The sequence below is a fragment of the Schistocerca cancellata genome, chromosome 11 (genome assembly GCF_023864275.1).
Source record: "Schistocerca cancellata isolate TAMUIC-IGC-003103 chromosome 11, iqSchCanc2.1, whole genome shotgun sequence".
NCBI lineage: Eukaryota > Metazoa > Arthropoda > Insecta > Orthoptera > Acrididae > Schistocerca > Schistocerca cancellata.
The window spans coordinates 114,097,997-114,117,356 of record NC_064636.1 but is presented as its reverse complement, the minus strand read 5'-3'; the positions used below and the strand labels follow the sequence as shown (position 1 = coordinate 114,117,356).

Sequence of the window (19,360 nt, the reverse complement as noted above, 5' to 3'; positions counted from 1 at the left end):
TTATTATGTAGATAAAACAAAAGTGTACTACAGCCCACTGAAGATGGTACATATATAAAAAGAAGCGGAACTCCTATGGCACAACACAAACAGCTGGAATATCCTTTCAAGAATGTAAATGGTATTTTAAAAATACTTTTGCAAATATTGCTGACATATTCCTTGGATGCAAACAAGCCAAAAGTTCACATAAACGTATGTCCGAAAAATCCTTCGTTTTCGAGTTTTTCATGAAAGTCTACAATTTAGGTGATGGTAGCTCATTAACATACAAGCTCATAATAAATGCTCGAAATGTCCTCCTCTTTCTCCTAAACACGCTGCAGTCGTCGGAGTATTGACTGTCGACCCACTTCAACTACTCCCTGAGAGTTTTAAATGGTTTCACAGGCTTCCTTGACATGTTGATGAAGAGTTTCTGCATTCAGCTGGTTAGCTGAATAGACCATTTGTTTGAGGTCCCCCACAGACAATAATCCAGTGTATGGAGATCTATGGAACGTCCAGGCCATGGAACTGTTCCCCATCTACCTGTCCATCTGTCACAGTAGATACCAGCCACTGCATCTCCAACACTGCAACTGAAAGGTGCTGGAGCTCCATCACGCATAAATCACGTGTTTCTTCTTATCTGCAAAGTCACAGCTTCTAGCAGGTTTTTGTGTGTAGACGGTTCATGTAAGATGTGGTGGGAGAAGTATGACCCTATCAGACAGTCATCTACAGTTCCAGCCCACACATTAATCTTAAACTGATGGTAATGGCCGGCCGAGGTGGACGAGCGCTTCTAGGCGCTACAGTGTGGAACCGCGTGACCGCTGCGGTTGCAGGTTCGAATCCTGCCTCGGGCATGGCTGTGTGTGATGTTCTTAGGTCAGTTAGTTTTAAGTAGTTCTAAGTTCTAGGGGACTGATGACCTGAGAAGTCCCATAGTGCTCAGAACCATTTGAACCATTTTGATGCTGATGTTTACCCTGTGCTGTAGCACCAGAACTGCGATCGGATTATGTGTATTGCTTGTGGTAATTTGTTAGTTCATCTCTTCCAAACGTTGCCTAAGCTGTAAACAAAACTGCGGAGACAAAATACATATTGGTAGCTCGTGCAACAAATGAAGCACAATAGTTCTGCTGCGGTGAGTGATCGGCAGCCCAGCCATAACACCCAGCACACGTTCAAGAGGATGGGGGTACACGACTTCCTTGTGAACTGTGCTTAATGCTGAAGTTGGCGACGTACCAGATGCCAGGGTCACTTGTCTTGAGCTGATAGCCAACTCTTCCTCAACAGGCCACAGAACATGCTCTACACGATGTGGTGCACGAGTAAGATATGGTCTTCCTAGATCCATAGTACACTCCTGGAAATTCAAATAAGAACACCGTGAATTCATTGTCCCAGGAAGGGGAAACTTTATTGACACATTCCTGGGGTCAGATACATCACATGATCACACTGACAGAACCACAGGCACATAGACACAGGCAACAGAGCATGCACAATGTCGGCACTAGTACAGTGTATATCCACCTTTCGCAGCAATGCAGGCTGCTATTCTCCCATGGAGACGATCGTAGAGATGCTGGATGTAGTCCTGTGGAACGGCTTGCCATGCCATTTCCACCTGGCGCCTCACTTGGACCAGCGTTCGTGCTGGACGTGCAGACCGCGTGAGACGACGCTTCATCCAGTCCCAAACATGCTCAATTTGGGACAGATCTGGAGATCTTGCTGGCCAGGGTAGTTGACTTACACCTTCTAGAGCACGTTGGGTGGCACGGGATACATGCGGACGTGCATTGTCCTGTTGGAACAGCAAGTTCCCTTGCCGGTCTAGGAATGGTAGAACGATGGGTTCGATGACGGTTTGGATGTACCGTGCACTATTCAGTGTCCCCTCGACGATCACCAGTGGTGTATGGCCATTGTAGGAGATCGCTCCCCACACCATGATGCCGGGTGTTGGCCCTGTGTGCCTCGGTCGTATGCAGTCCTGATTGTGGCGCTCACCTGCACGGCGCCAAACACGCATACGACCATCATTGGCACCAAGGCAGAAGCGACTCTCATCGCTGAAGACGACACGTCTCCATTCGTCCCTCCATTCACGCCTGTCGCGACACCACTGGAGGCGGGCTGCACGATGTTGGGGCGTGAGCGGAAGACGGCCTAACGGTGTGCGGGACCGTAGCCCAGCTTCATGGAGACGGTTGCGAATGGTCCTCGCCGATACCCCAGGAGCAACAGTGTCCCTAATTTGCTGGGAAGTGGCGGTGCGGTCCCCTACGGCACTGCGTAGGATCCTACGGTCTTGGCGTGCATCCGTGCGTCGCTGCGGTCCGGTCCCAGGTCGACGGGCACGTGCACCTTCCGCCGACCACTGGCGACAACATCGATGTACTGTGGAGACCTCACGCCCCACGTGTTGAGCAATTCGGCGGTACGTCCACCCGGCCTCCCGCATGCCCACTATACGCCCTCGCTCAAAGTCCGTCAACTGCACATACGGTTCACGTCCACGCTGTCGCGGCATGCTACCAGTGTTAAAGACTGCGACGGAGCTCCGTATGCCACGGCAAACTGGCTGACACTGACGGCGGCGGTGCACAAATGCTGCGCAGCTAGCGCCATTCGACGGCCAACACCGCGGTTCCTGGTGTGTCCGCTGTGCCGTGCGTGTGATCATTGCTTGTACAGCCCACTCGCAGTGTCCGGAGCAACTATGGTGGGTCTGACACACCGGTGTCAATGTGTTCTTTTTTCCATTTCCAGGAGTGTATGTGGTGCTGTGGTCACTCTCTCGGCAAGTGCAGCCGTCCACCATTGAATCTTTTGTCATTCATGTGGCTGTCGTAAAACCGTGTCTGGTCGTTTACAAAATGAATTCCCTGCTGTGCTTGAATGGAGCAATTCCAGTTACTGCACACCTGTACTACATGTACACAATGGGTACAATGAAGGCAGAGGAATGATGGATGTGAACAATTGTCGGAGATCACCACCTAGGATACAGAGAGTCAAAAGAGTGCATGTGCAAGTGGAGGTGTTAGCTTGAACCTGGAAAGCCGCTGAATATCAACTTTCATCAACACTCCGTGGGCCAAGAAGAGACACCTCTGTGTGAAATCAGGAGAGCTATTGGGAACATGTTAAGCATCAACGAAGCCAGTAGAACATTATTAGAATTGAACTAGTTATTCTCAATGTTTACAAGTCATAGTTATTCTGCAGCAGCCTCTGCTGTTGCTAATTCAGCTGCGTGTTGGATCCTAGCTGACGTCCATCGAGTCACCTCAGCGTTTGCATGCCCAGGAGGTGATGCCAGCGACCCAACCGGCGCGGCGGCAGCCAGTGCAAAGTGCTTCTCATACTGGTGCTGGAGTGTACTCTGTTCCACTCCGATTTCTACAATGACCCTTGATGACTCATCCGCAAAGTACCTGGTGTAAGTAGTCATGTGGTCGATTGATCTCCTCTCTACCCCTGGTAGGTTTCCGCAGCCAAAGGTGCTTGATTGAGGAACAGGAACGTGGAACCCACGAAATCCTGTTGCTGGCTTCCACGTTCAAGTCCGGTACTGGCAGCTCCCTGCGATATGGTGTTGTCAAAGGACAGTCAGTTTCTCCATCAGTAGACGGTAGGCAGCGAGCAGTATGAAGTCATCCGATGAAGGCCCTCGCAAGTACATCTTCAGCTAGTTCACAGATTGTACTGGAGCATCTAGGACTTAGATTCACCACTGCAGTATTGGAATCGAGCGCTATTACTGAGAATGCCGTTGATCCCATTGATTAACTCATCACAAGATCCAGAGAGCTGGTATATATAAAGGCAGTTAGTGTGAGGCTATGATTCAAACCTCGGTTCGCAAAGACAGACCATGTCCTTTTCTGCTACATTCACTTAACAGGATGTTAACTGCTTTGTCAGTCCCTCACTATGTACTCTCTTGGAACAAATTACCCCAACATGCCTTACACGTTAACGAATATGCTTGTCTCGCTTCCTTTGGTTTCCCATCCTGTTTTCTGCTGAATGCTATTACTTACTCGGCAGGCAGAGTCGTCGACCTGATCCACTTGTGGCGTTATGGCTTGCATCCTGCTTCTGCCTCCATGTCCGGCATGACATGAATTTTCCCGAGGCTATGTGAGTGAGTTTGAATAAAACTTTTTTCTAATTTCTATCCCATACAATTCTGTTTCATCCCAAATAACCCAGATACGAACTATTTTGTGACATATGTTCATCTGAACTGTTTCCTTGTTTTTCTTTAATGAACCTGTCCCCTAAGTTTGTAAAAATATTTTTTTAAATACCTTGCAGAAGCAAATAACGAACGATGGAAAATATTAAAATGACAATTCTTTTCTTAATTTCGTTCATCGTATTAGACGTTTTGGGAAATCCTACAAATATGTCATTATTTAAATAATGAAAATCACACATACAAGCATCACCAAACATATTCATGTAAACAAATACACAAAAGCAATTGAAAATGACAATACATTCTCGAAACGTGTTGTGCTAAGCAGCAAATATTAAGTAACTGGTGCAGTTTTCATTATTTGAATCAGGAATATTTCTTTTTATTAGTGTTTGTAGCTGAAGACTCTGTTTGACAGAGAGAAGTATCCGGTAGTAGCAGTGCAATGCCCTGAATAGCTCGCAGGTGCTAGGTGATGCGCCCGATGATGTGGCGGGGACGACTTACCAGGGGGGAGAGCGCCACCAGCGTGGTAGCGGCCAGCGAGATGGCTGCCAGCAGCTGCGCTGCCGCACGGTCCTGGAACACCTTCTCCGACAGCCTCCGGATGGGGCCCGGTGCGGACTGCAACAACACACAGTAAAATAAGCGGGTCTGCAGCCATCTGCAGTTGTTTGTTGATGCTGCTGTTATGCACAGGAAGGAGTCGAAGGAGATTGTAGAAGGATACAAGGTGAATTACGACAAAACTTTTGTAGCCTCAGTCTCTATGTAGCATATATGCTGCATCGAAATTTTATTTTTTCTTATGTCAGGAAATAAACCAGACTTGCAGTGCCTAATTGTAAGATACACACTTAAGCACCAAAGAAATTGGTATAGGCATGAGTATGCAAATACAGAGATATGTAAACAGGCAGAATACGGCGACGTGGTCGGCAATGCCTATGTAAGACAAGTGTCTGGCGCAGTTGTAGATCGCTTACTGCTGCTACAATGGCAGCTTATCAAGATTTAAGTGAGTTTGAACGTGGTGTTATAGTCGGTGCACGAGTGATGGGACACACCATCTCTTTGGTAGCGATGAACTGGGGATTTTCCTGTACAGCCATTTAACAAGTGTACTGTGAACATCAAGAATCTGGTAAAACATCAAATCTCAGACATCAGTGCGCTGGAAAAAGATTCTGCAAGAACAGGACCAATGTCGACTGAAGAGAATTGTTCAGTGTGACAGAAGTGCAACCCTTTCGCAAATTGCTGCAGAGTTCAATGCTGGGCCATCAACAAGTGTCAGCGTCCAAACCATTCAATGAAACAGCATCCATATGGCCTTTGAGCTGAAGGCCCACAGTGCACCCTTCATGACTGCATGACACAAAGCTTTACACCTTGTCTGGGGCTGTCAACACTGACATTGGACTGTTGATGACTGGAAACATGTTGCCTGGTCGGACGAGTCTCATTTCAAATGGTATTGAGCAGACAGACATGCATGGGTATGGAGACAACCTCATGAATGCATGTCAGCAGGCGACTTGGTGGATGCTCTGTAATGTTGTGGGGCATATGCAGTTGGAGTGATATGGGACCCCTGATACGTGTAGACAGGTGACATGCATGTAAGCATTCTGTCTGATCACCTGCATACACTCATGTCCATTGTTTATTCCGACGGACTTGGGCAATTCGAGCAAGACATTGTGACAACTCACACATCCAGAATTTCTACAGAGTGGCTCCAGGAACACTCTTCTGACTTTAAACACTTCCACTGGCCACCAGGCTCCCCAGACATGAACATTATTGAGCATACATGGAGTGCCTTGTAACATGCTGTTCAGAAGAGATCTCCACCCTGTCGTACTCTTACGGATTTATGGACAGCCCTGCAGGATTCATGGTGTGAGTGCCGTCAGGCACTACTTCAGACATTAATCGAGTACCTGCCACGTCCTGTTGCGGCACTTCAGACTGTTCGTGGAGGCCCCACATGACATTAGGCAGGTGTACCTGTTTCTTTGGCACTTCAGTGTACAGGGTGATCAAAAAGTCAGCATAAATTTGGAAACTGAATAAATCACGGAATAATGTAGATAGAGAGGTACAAATTGACACACATGCTTGCAATGACATAGGGTTTTATTAGAACCAAAAAAATACGAACGTTCAAAAAATGTCTGACAGATGGCGCTTCATCTGATCAGAATAGCAATAATTAGCATAACAAAGTAAGAGAAAGCAAAGATGACGTTCTTTACAGGAAATGTTCAATATTTCCACCATCATTCCTCAACAATAGCTGTAGTCAAGGAATAATGTTGTGAACAGCACTGTAAAGCATGTCCAGAGTTATGGTGAGGCATTGGCGTCGGATGTCGTCTTTCAGCATCCCTAGAGATGTCGGTCGATCACGATACACTTGCGACTTCAGGTAACCCCAAAGCCAATAATCGCACAGACTGAGGTCTGGGGACCTGGGAGTCCAAGCATGACGAAAGTGGCGGCTCAGCACACGATCATCACCAAACGACGCGCGCAAGAGATCTTTCACGCGTCTAGCAATACTTTTTTTTTGTTCTAGTATAACCTCATGTCATTCCAAGCATGTGTGTCAATTTTTACCTCTCTATCTACATTATTCTGTGGTTTATTAAGTTTTCAAGTTTATACTGGCTTTCTGATCACCCTGTACTTGACAACGTGTGCTTTCACTACATCATTTGTTTTCCATCTCAGCATGTTCCGAGTGGATTAGACCAGATGCTTAAAAAAGGTGTTCATCACAGTGTCAGTGTATCTTAGAAAAATGAACTTAATTTCTGTTTGTTTTTAATTATTTTGTACTAGAATGTGTTTAGGTCCTGCTGTAATATGCTAATAGAGCCGACAGTATCGTGTAAGTGGACATTTATTTCATCACAACAATACAGCGATTTATTGTTTTTGGTGCTGCACATTGACTACATCTGGCAACTACTTATATTTTCATAGTTCAGTGACATTGTTTTCATAACTTTTAGGTGTTTAACATTGAATTTTCCAGACATTGCAAATATTTCAATTATTTTCTTACATAAATACTGTTCACTTTGAACATGTTCTAAAATTTTTATGAATCACACCAATTTTTTAAGTTGGTATTTCAGTCTTATTTTGCCCAAGAACAACAATACAAACTTTTCATTCACAAAATCTAAGCTCAGGACTGAGGAGAATAGTCCGATTAAAATTACTTGACAGTTGAGGTCTGTCACTCGCCGCTACAGTATTGCCACGTCGGCTGCCGGCCGCCTCTCTGTTATAGGGGAGATACAGACATGGCGGCTTACTTCACGAATGCCGTTAACGGTAGACGACGCGTTTCGTCGCCCTGAACCTAAACTCATGTACTAACCTATCCGAGAAAACGGCACTCAAGAATCTGCAGCAGTGCTAAAATCACTATCGCTTTATTTACGGCGATTAAGGCTGCAAACCCAGAACAGAAGAAATTCAGTTTCAGCGCTGAAAGCAAACTGTAATTTCTCGATATCTTGGGTTACCTGAAGGTATCATCAAACTCGCTACACGAACTGCTAAGTTACCAACTGCTCAGCTGTCCTCATTCGTATTTGGTTACAGATTATGGGCGATACAGGCAGATTCCACACGAAAAAAGAATGCTAAGAAGAAAATAAGAGCAAATAAAAAAGTCAGTACCATGATTAAATTGATGTGACGAAGAATTAGCAATAAAAATACATTTAAAGTAATTAATTGAATACAAATAATAATCTAAGATTTTGATTAGACTTGGAAGTAAAATATTTTGTTGCATTTAAGGAGATCGAAGCTACAGCTTTCAAACAGCAGGTTAATACGCAATCCATTGCTCTAGCCTGCAACACTGAAGTAAGTTCTTATATTTATGGCTGTGCTCATTCAGTCGCAGCCTTGAATTGCAGCCTTCAAAAATTCGACTTCACGCAATTTCGTGTGAAGCGTATCCAATGTAAGCCGATCTTGGTAATGATGCTAACTGTACGCTAGTGCTGAATCGCAGAAATATCGAGCAGGGTTTAGTTAGTGTCTGTATTTGATTAGCACAGTTGTGTGTGTGTGTGTGTGTGTGTGTGTATGTGTGTGTGTGTGTGTGTGCGTGTGTGTGTGTGTGTGTTGTTTTTGGTGTTGTCATCATTTGTGATTAAATACGAAATAAAAGTGCCAGACCGATGATATGGGATCCAAACACGTCAAGTAAGAAGGAACTGGAAGTGAATAGACGAAGTGTTGAGACAGCTTGGCAACAGTGAACGGTTCGGGCGTGAAGTTCAGCACTCTGATTGGAGGACACTGGCTCCAACGCTTGAAGTGTCAACTATCAAGCAATTTTAATCAGAGTATTGTTCGTGTGAAGAATGCCAGCTAGCTCTGAATGTAGAAAAAAGGAAGTTAATGCAGATAAGTAGGAAAAACGGATCTGTAATGTTCTGATAGAGCATTAGTACATTCCTACTTGACACAGTCACATCATTTAAATGTCTGGACTTAAGGTTGCAAAGTGACGTGAAATGAAAGCAGTATGTGAGGACTGCGATAGCGAAGGTGAATGGTCCACTTTGGTTTACTGGGAGAATTTTGTGAAACTGTGGTTCATCTGTTAAGGAGGCCGCATGTGGGATGCTGGTGCGACCTGTTCCTGAGTACTGTTCGAGTCTTTAGGGTCTGCACCAGGTGAGATGAGAGGAATACATCGACGAAATTCTGAGGTGGGCTGCTAGATTTGTTACCAGTATGTTCGAACAACACCTAAGTGCTCCAGAGATGCTTCGGGAACTTAAGTGGCAGGGTAGGCGACGTTCTATTAACAAAAGGAGGCTGTAAACGTGGAACGTACCTGGAGATAGTGAAAGGTTTCAGATCGATTATATAGTGATAAAAATGGTTCAATGGCTCTGAGCACTATGGGACTTGTCATCTGAGGTCATCAGTCCCCTAGAACTTGATGTTGTTGTTGTGGTCTTCAGTCCTGAGACTGGTTTGATGCAGCTGTCCATGCTACTCTATCCTGTGCAAGCTTCTTCATCTCCCAGTACCTACTGCAACCTACATTCTTCTGAATAGGTTTAGTATTTTCATCTCTTGGTCTCCCTCTAAGATTTTTACCCTCCACGCTGCACTCCAATACTAAATTGTTGATCCCTTGATGCCTCAGGATATGCCCTACCAACGGATCCCTTCTTCTAGTCAAGTTGTGCCACAAATTTCTCTCCTCTCCAATTCTATTCAATACCTCCTCATTAGTTATGTGATCTACCCATATTATCTTCAGCATTCTTCTGTAGCACCACATTTCGAAAGTTTCAGTTCTCTTCTTGTCTAAACTATTTATCGTCCATGTTTCACTTCCATACATGGCTACACTCTATACAAATACTTTCAGAAACGACTTCCTGACACTTAAATCTATACTCGAAGTTAACAAATTTGTCTTCTTCAGAAACGCTTTCCTTGCCATTGCCAGTCTACATTTTATATCCTCTCTACTTCGACCATCATCAGTTATGTTGCTCGTCAAATAGCAAAACTCCTTTACTTCTTTAAGTGTCTCATTTCCTATTCTAATTCCCTCAGCATCACCCGACTTAATTCAACTACATTCCATTATCCTCATTTTGCTTTTGTTGATGTTCATCTTATATGCTCCTTTCAAGACACTATCCATTCCGTTCAACTCCTCTTCCAAGTCCTTTGCTGTCTCTGACAGAATTGCAATGTCATGGGAAAACCTCAAAGTTTTTATTTCTTCTCCATGGATTTTAATACCTACTCCGAGTATTTCTTTTGTTTCCTTCACTGATTGCTCAATATACAGATTGAATAACACCGGGGAGAGGCTACAACCCTGTCTCACTCCCTTCGCAACCACTGCTTCCCTTTCGTGTCCCTAGAACTTAGAACTACTTAAACCTAACTGACCTAAGGACATCACACACATCCATGCCCGAGGCAGGATTCGAACCTGCGAGCGTAGCGGTCGCGCGGGTCCACACTGAAGCGCCTAGAACCGCTCGGCCACACCGGCCGGCTATATAATGATAAGACAGAGATTTCGGAACCAGAATATAAATTGTAAAACATTTCCAAGGGCAGATGCGAACTCTGAAGATAAATTATTGGTTATGAATTGTATATTAAAACAAGCAATTGCAAAAAGGTAGGCAATTAAAGAGCTGAGATTTCATACGTTGAACGAAAGGTTGTTTAAAGTTTCAGGGGAGGGAGGGGGGGGGGAGTACTGGCCCCAACGATTGCCTCAGAACAGTTGTAAAGAAATGTAGCAGAAAACGAAGGGGTACCTTTGAGACATGAAATATGATGACAGCAAAGGATCAAATAGGTCAAAAACAAGGAAGTAGAAATACTTGATAACACGGGACATATTGAGTCTAACTGTTGAAAGGAGAAAATACAAAAATGCAACAAATGAAGCAGGATAAAGGGAATACAAACGTCTAAAAATGAGATTCATAGGCAGTCGAAAATTGCTAAGCAGGAGTGGCTAGAGAAAAATGCAATGGTTTAGAAGCATCTTTAACTAGGCGAAAGATGAACACCGGCTACAGAAAAATTAAAGGGGCTTTTGGAGAACAGAGAAGCGGCTGTATGAATATCAAGAGCTCAGGTGGAAAACCAGTGCTAGCAAAGAAGGGAAAGTTCAAAGATGTAAGGAATAAGTAAAGGATGTATACAAGGGAGGTAAGCTTGAAGGCAGTATTATAGTAATGGAAGAGGATGTAAATGAAGAGCAGATTGGAGATATAATACCGCGAGAAAAATTTGACAGAGCGCTGACTGAAAGACCTAAGTCAAAAGAAGGCCTCAAGAGCAGACGAGATTCTGTCAGAACTACCGATAGCCTTAGGAGAGCCAGCGATGACAAAACTCTTCGACCTGGCGGGCGAGATGTATGAAACAGGTGAAATACCCTCAGACTTCAAGAAGATTGTAAAAATTCCAATTCCAAAGAAAGCAGGTGCTGACAAGTGTGAATATTATCGAACTCTCAGTTTAATAAGTCACGGTTGCAAAATAATAACACGAATCCTTTACAGAAGAATGGAAAAACTGGTAGAAGCCGACCTCTGGAAAGATCAATTTCGATTTTGGAGAAATGCAAGAAGACGCGAGGCAATACTAACCCTACAACTTCTCTTAGAAGATTCGATAAAGAAAGGCATACCTACGTCTATAGCGTTTGTAGACTTATAAAAAGCTTTGGAAATGTTGACTGGCATACTTTATTTGAAATTCTGGAGGTAACACGGGTAAAATACTGGTAGCAAAACTATTTACAACTTGTACACAAGTAGACGGGCATAAGAGGGAAGCAGTGGTTTAGAAGAGAGTGAAACAGGTTTTTTGGTTATCTCCCATGTTATTCAATCTGTACATTGAGCTAGCTGTAAGGGGAACCAAAAAAAATCGGAGCTGGAATTAAAGTTCGGGGAGGAGGAACAAAAGCTTTGAGATGTGGTGATGACATTATAATTCTGTCAGACAGCAAAGGACTTGGAAGAGTAGTTGAGCGGAATGAGGATATAAGATGAACATCAAGACAAGGTAAAAGAATGTTGTCGAAGTAAATAAGGTGATACTGAGAGAATTTGATTAGGAAACGAGGCACCTAAAGTAGTAGATGAGTTTTGGTCAGCAAAATAACAGATGAACGCTGAATAGAGAGGATATGAAATGGATATTGGCAATGGCATGAAATGCGTTTCTGAAGAAGAGAAATTTGTTAACATAGGATATAGATTTAAGTATTACGAATTTTCTGAAGGTAATTCCGTGGAGTGTTGCCATGTATGGAAGTGAAACATGGACGATAAGCAGTTTAGACAGGAAGAGAATAGAAGCTTTTAAAATGTGGTGCTGTAGAAGAATGCTGAAGATTAGATGGGCAGATCGTGCAAGTAATGTGGAGGTACTGAACAGAATTGGGGAGAAAACAAATCTGGCTATAAGACAGGATAGGTTAATAGGACACTTTCTGAGACATGAAGCGGACGACAGTTTAGTGCTGGAGGAAGTGTGGGAGTAGAAACCGTAGAGGGAGACCAAGAGATGAACACAGAAAGCAGATTCAGAAGGATTTAGGTTGCAGTAGCTACTCGGAGATGAAGAGGATTGCACAGTATAGAGTAGCACGAAGAGATGATCAAACCAGTCTTCGGATTGAAGACCACAACAACAACAACAACAACAACAAAAATAAGGTTCAGGTACAGCATTAACAGTGACCTGCTTCACACAATGACGCCATTTAAGTATCTGGACGTGGCGTTGCAGACTGTGAGGATTGTGGTAGAGAAGGTAAATGGCCGACTTCGGTTTATTGGGAGAGTTTTGTGAAAGTGTGGCTCTCCTGTAAAGGAGACCTCATATAGAACGCTAGTGTGACCTATTCGTGAGTACTGCTGGAGTGTTTGGGATATGTACCAGGTCAGATTAAACGAAGATGTCGAAGCAAATCAGACGCGAGCTGCTAGATTTGGTATCGGTAGGTTCGAAAAACACTCAAGTGTTACAGAGACGCTTTGTGAACACAAACGGGAATCCCTGGAGGGAAGGCAACGTTCTTTTCACGCAGCAAAATTGAGAAAATTTAGAGAACAGGTATTTGAAGGTGACTGCAGAACGATTCTACTGGCATCAACAAAAATTACGCGTGAGGACCATGATGAGAAATTAGGGCGCACACGGAGTCATATAGATAATCGTTTTTCCCTCGCTTTGCTTGAGAGTGGAACTGCAAAGCAAATGACTTACAGTCGTGCAGAGCGCCTTCTGCCACGCACTTACTGTGACTCGTGGAGTATGTATGTAGATGTAGTCGTAGAAACTAGTGAGCTCGTACGTAGTTCTGCCATAAGTCGCTGATATATCGTTTTTCTTTGCATTTTTCTCTGGTCGCCTTATTGGAAACACGATAGGAATCAGTGCGAAATCATGTCATAATTAATAAGAATCTAAACGTAATTTTTCGTTTTTTAAATGTTTTTGGCAGAGCGAAAACAAACCTCCCTACGAATTACACAATGCGGTCTCTGTTCGATTTTCACAGCCAAATGACAAATGGCGCATCTGATTGACCAGCATGACGTCAGCAAAAAATACATTTAATTACTTGAAAGTTCCCAGAGACTCATAACTAGTGTTTGAGATGAAACTAAAAGAGCTGGTGCTAGGTATGTAAATTATATCTCTTCGAGGCCAAGCTATTTTGCGCATAAAACGTAACACTGCTGCCGTATATAACAGATATACGGTACTTTTTTTTTTCGTATGAAGTACTAAATCCAAGACATTTCACGGACAAAGGACGCCAGGGAAACAATTTGTGCTGGCTGAACAAGACTTGAAAATAACAAAAAAACTTTGAAAAAAAGGTGAATCGTTTTGTGAAATGGTTGTCTAAAAGTAAGCAATTAGATAGACTACAGATATATTTAATGTGCCTTTGAAATTTAATGCTCAGTTAGGACCTCATTCCCATAGTATGACTGAGTACGGAAATACACTATTATGAAACCGGTTGTAAACCATAAAATAGTTTCGGTTCAACAACTGTCGAGGTTTTCGTATTTTGTGAAAACTGGCATAGAAATAAAATGAGTGTTATGATGTTGCGTCTTACACAATTATTACTTCTACACAAGTTCTGACAGCAAATCCCGTAGATCTACTCCAGTATTTTTCTGTCTAATAATTCTATGGTAGTAGCTCTTAGCGCGGAAATTCTGTTGCACATACCCCATTCCATCGGAGGGGAGAAAATAATAGTGCTACGAAAAGTACCCTCCGTCACACACCATAATTTGGCTCGCGTCGTACAAATGTCGATGCAGGATTAATGCAGAGGAGTGTGTGCAGCAGAACACGGAGTCTGACACCTTTTCGTCAGCTGGTGTAATAATGAACTGTGCAGCTACTGACCTTAGAACCGTCGACTATGATTATGTAGTTGACAGCCACCAGGACGATGACCCCAATGGCCATGCAGACGTACATCGGCATTGAGCTGCAACAAGGGAACGAGAGATCATGTTAGCCAAGTCACTCTGATCTGCAACAGTAAAAGACTGCTAGTTATGTAAAAAGAAGTAACTTAGTCCGTAACTTTTTTGCCTAGTAAACATAAAACAGATGCTTCAATTTACAGTGATAGCAGCTTCCTTTACTCTTATTTGAATTCTATATTTATCATCAAATTCAAGAGTTAATTAATAAATTGCTTTATAAAAAAAGTTATTTTATTTTTAATTAGTAATCCCATGAGTATGTGGATATCCACAACAAAATTATATAGGATGTTTGAGGAGCAATTGTTAATATTTTAGGAGGTGGTAGTGAAGACGAACTGCAATAAAAAAATTTCATATAACATGTGACCAATTTTGTATTGGATTGTTAGTATGTAATCCAAGCAAACTTAATGCAAAGGCAAATACGGATGTTCACAGTTGATTTTCAAAGACTATACTGCCAACTTCAGTGCACGTTTGACTTCTCTTGATAACACCATGCGTAGCTCTTCTGAGGTCATCTTTGCGTTCTTTTATCAGGGCTGCACTACTCATAATCCGAACGATCAAATCGGCACTTGTGCTTGCTTTTTCTTTGTAGACTTCACCTTTCAACCATCCTCACAAGCAAAAATCCAAAGGGGTGAGGTCAGTGGACCTTGGTGGTCAAGAAACATGCCCATATCTACTGAACATCTTCCGGGGAATATTAGGTTTAGGTAATGTGTCACCCGACGACTACAATGTGCATTGGCCCTGTCATGCTGGATGAACACACCCATTCTTCTAGCCAAAGGAATCTGATCCAATAATGATGGAACCTCATCTTCCAGAAAGTGTAGATAGCGGGGTCCTGTTTGTCTGTCACGCCACACCATAGATTTACAGAGAAGCGTTCTTGAAAATGTGTCTCCACAATGGCATGTGGGTTTCTTCAGACCACTGATGTGAATTACGAGTGTTATTGATGCTGTCACGAGTGAAAATGACTTCAACCGTCTTTCTTTCATTCTTTCTTTTGCTTGTGCCGTTTTCCCGCAACGACGCAGGGTCAGCATGGTTAATCGGATTTGGCTAGGTTAATTGAAGGGGTGGCCGGATGCCCTTCCTGCCGCCACCCCGTACCCCCCGGGATGGAATTAGTGTACCCCAACTGCCTGTGTCTAGTGTAATCCATGGAATAGTGCGAATGTGTTCAGATGTCCGCAAACCGTGTAACTGAGGCGGGACGTAGGGACCAGCCCGCTATTCACATAGTGGGATGTGGAAAACCGCCTAAAAATCACATCCAGGCTGGCCGGCACACCGGTCTCCGTCGTTAAGCCGCCGGGCGGATTCGATCCGGGGCCGGCGCGCCTACCCGAGTCCAGGAAACAGCGCATTAGCGCTCTCAGCTAACCTGGCGGGTAAAATGACTTCAACAGTGAAGAGTATAAATGGGATTACCTGGTGATTTTCAAGTATCCGAAGACGAAATTCCAATAGTCTACATTATCTTCTGCTCGAAGATGTTGAATGAACTATAAATGATACGGTTGTAACCAGTGTATACATAATATCCGTCACACTCCTGTATGTGGAACACCGATACGTGCAGAAGTTCTATGTGTGCTTGTTGAAAGACCACCTTCTACCGATTAAGAAATATTTTCCACTTGATCAGATTCTGTTCATTTACACGCTCATATGGAGTATGACTGCTGGGCACTGCACCAGTGTCACGCAGTGTATTGAACACAAGAGTAAACACTCTTGAATCTGGTAGTCTGCAATTAGGAAATCGTATGCCGTGTGCTCTACAAGCGGCAGCAGCGTTTCCGTTACAAAACCCATACACAAATACCATATCCGCATACTTAGCGGCCGGCCAGGGTGGCCGAGCGGTTCTAGGCGCTACAGCCTGGAACCGCGCGACCGCTACGGTCGCAGGTTCGAGTCCTGCCTCGGTCATGGGTGTGTGTGATGTCCTTAGGTTAGTTAGGTTTAAGTAGTTCTAAGTTCTAGGGGACTGATGACCTCAGATATTAAGTCACATAGCGCTTAGAGCCATATGAACCATACTTAACGTGCGGCATGTTTACACGCCACAGTACAGGAGGCTTGGCCAAAAAATCACAGTGGAAACTTTAATGTAAAGTAAAGCACAACTTCATAGCCTGAACATCAACACTCTACTGCTGACGTTCGATAAATACGCCCATAGGACCTATAGCAACCGATAGCAACCGGCGTATCAACACACGAAACGAAAAAACATTGAACTCAGCTGTATCTCTGAACTCTATAAAAATTGGACACATATTATACGGCATTTTTACTGCATTTCGTCTATACTACCATCTCCTAAAATACGAGGGTTGACTGAAAAGTAATGCCTCCACCTTCGTAGCTGTTCAAAAGTTGGCAGCACTCGTATGCTGCAGGTACTGGCTTGTTCTGTAGCCTCTTCTCTAGAGCTCCAGTTGGCGGGAAGCCTTAGCACTGTACGGTTGTGTTTACAGTGTAAAGTATGGAATCCAGCACAGACCGTCGGACAATGCAATTTAAGCAACGTGCAGTCATTGAATTCTTGTCAGCAGATGGTGTCAGCCCAAAGGAGATTCACCAGAGAATGAAAGCAGTTTATGGTGATTTTGTTGATGTCACTACTGTGCGCCGTTAGGCAAGTACGTTTCAAGATGTTGAGGTGGAAACATCTGACCTGCATGACTATCAAAGGGTTGGACATCTTGTGACAGCAACCACAAAATTTCACAAGCAAAATGTTGACAGACGGGTTCAGGACGATAGTTGTATCACTCAGAGAGGAATTGCAAGCACAATCAGCATTTCGCAAGAACATGTGACCATGATTTTTTCAGCTGAGGGCTACGTCTTGAATTTCTTTTTTTGGGGCGAGTCTTTGTGTCGATATTCCTTAGACTAACGTTTCGTCTGCGGGTCCTAATGATGTACCCACGTTTCGTCTCCTGTCACAATTGAATGGAGAAAGGCGTCATTTTCAGTCTCCTCGCGAGAGGAGTTCCTGGCAAGTTTCGAGTCTCTGCGCTTTCATTTCAGGGGTCAGCATCCGGGGTACCCATCGCGCACAGATCTTCCGATAGGCAATCAAAGCAATAATGTGAGCCACACGTTCTTGTGAAATGCCGATTGTGCTTGCAGTTTCTCTCTGAGTGATACGGCGATGGTCCTGAATAAATCTGTCAACATTTTGCTTGTGAAACTCGGTGGTTGCTGTCACAGGACGTCCAACTCTTTGTTTGTCATTCAGGTCAAATGTTCCCGCCCTGCTACGGTCGCAGGTTCGAATATAGCCTCGGGCATGGATGTGTGTGATGTCCTTAGGTTAGTTAGATTTACGTAGTGTTAAGTTCTAGGGGACTGATGACCTCAGAAGTTAAGTCCCATAGTGCTCTGAGCCATTTGAACCATTTTTGTTCCCACCTCAACATATTTAAACTTACTCGCCCGACACATTCACGAAAATCTGCTTTCATTCTCTGATGAATTTTCTTTGGGGTGACAGCTTCTGCTGTCAAGAATTCAATGATTGGACGTTGCTTAAATCGCATTGACCGAATGTCTGTGCAGGGTTGAATACTTTACACTGTAACAACACAGCCGTTCAATCCTAAGGCTTTCCGCCAATTGTTGCTGTAGAGAAGAAGCTACGGAAGAGGCCAGTACCCGCTGCATACCAATGCTTCGAACTGTTGAAGAGTTAAGAGGATTACTTCTCAATCAAGCTTGGTATTTACCATTACTGAAAAACTCTGCATATGATACAAAAATGCGAAATGGTTTATTGTTACACTAGAAAATTACGTGCACTATTGGCCATTAAAATTGCTACACCACGAAGATGTGATACAAACGCGAAATTTAACCGACAGGAAGACGATGCTGTGATATGCAAATGATTAGCTTTTCAGAGCACTCACACAACGTTGGCGCCGGTGGCGACACCTACAACGTGCGACAATAGGAAAGTTTCCAACCGATTTCTCATACACAAACAGCAGTTGACCGGCGTTGCCTGGTGAAACGTTGTTGTCATGCTTCGTGTAAGGAGGAGAAATAGGTACCATCACGGATCCGACTTTGATAAAGGTCGGATTGTAGCCTATCACGATTGCGAATTATCGTATCGCGACATTGCTGCTCGCGTCGGTCGAGATCCAATGACTGTTAGCACAATATGGAATCGGTGGGTTCAGGAGGGTAATACGGAACGCCGTGCTGGATCCCAACGGCCTCGTATCACCAGCAGTCGAGATGACAGGCATCTTATCCGGATGGCTGTGCCGGCCGGAGTGGCCGAGCGGTTAAAGGCGCTACAGTCTGGAACCGCACGACCGCTACGGTCGCAGGTTCGAATCCTGCCTCGGGCATGGATGTGTGTGATGTCCTTAGGTTAGTTAGGTTTAAGTAGTTCTAAGTTCTAGGGGACTTATGACCACAGCAGTTGAGTCCCATAGTGCTCAGAGCCCAACCGGATGGCTGTATGGGGATCGTGCAGCCACGTCTCGATCCCTGAGCCAACAGATGAGGACATTTGCAAGACAACAACCACCTGCACGAACAGTTCGACGACGATTGCAGCAGCATGGACTAAGCTCGGAGACTGTGGCTGCGGTTACCCTTGACGCTGCATCACAGACAGGAGCGCCTACGATGGTGTACTCAACGACGAAACTGAGTGCACAAATGGCAAAACGTTATTTTTTCGGATGAATCCAGGTTCTGTTTAAAGCATCTTGATGGTCGCATCCGTGTTTGGCGACATCGCTGTGAACGCACATTGGAAGCGTGTATTCGTCATCGCCATACTGGTGTATCACCTGGCGTGATAGTATAGGGTGCCATTGGTTACACGTCTCGGTCACCTCTTGTTTGCATTAACGGCACTTTGAACAGTTTACGTTGCATTGCCGATGTGTTACGACCCGTGGCTCTACCCTTCATTCGATCTCTGCGAAACCCTACATTTCAGCAGGATAATGCATGAACGCATGTTGCAGGTCCTGTACGGGCCTTTCTCGATACAGAAAATGTTCGACCGCTGCCCTGGCCAGCACAT

The 19,360-nt window shown here is 44.2% G+C and overlaps 1 protein-coding gene across 1 annotated transcript in view; it reads right to left on the bottom strand.

Annotated features, from left to right (window-relative positions):
* The window catches only part of LOC126108294 (adenylate cyclase type 5-like), a 693,279-nt gene that overhangs the window by 189,906 nt on the left and 484,013 nt on the right, over positions 1 to 19,360 (bottom strand). The window contains exons 10-11 of the mRNA XM_049913517.1: positions 14,192 to 14,276; positions 4,718 to 4,834 (exon numbers count right to left, since the gene is read on the bottom strand). Coding sequence (XP_049769474.1) covers positions 4,718 to 4,834; positions 14,192 to 14,276 — 202 coding nt within the window. The remainder of the gene's footprint in view (positions 1 to 4,717; positions 4,835 to 14,191; positions 14,277 to 19,360) is intronic.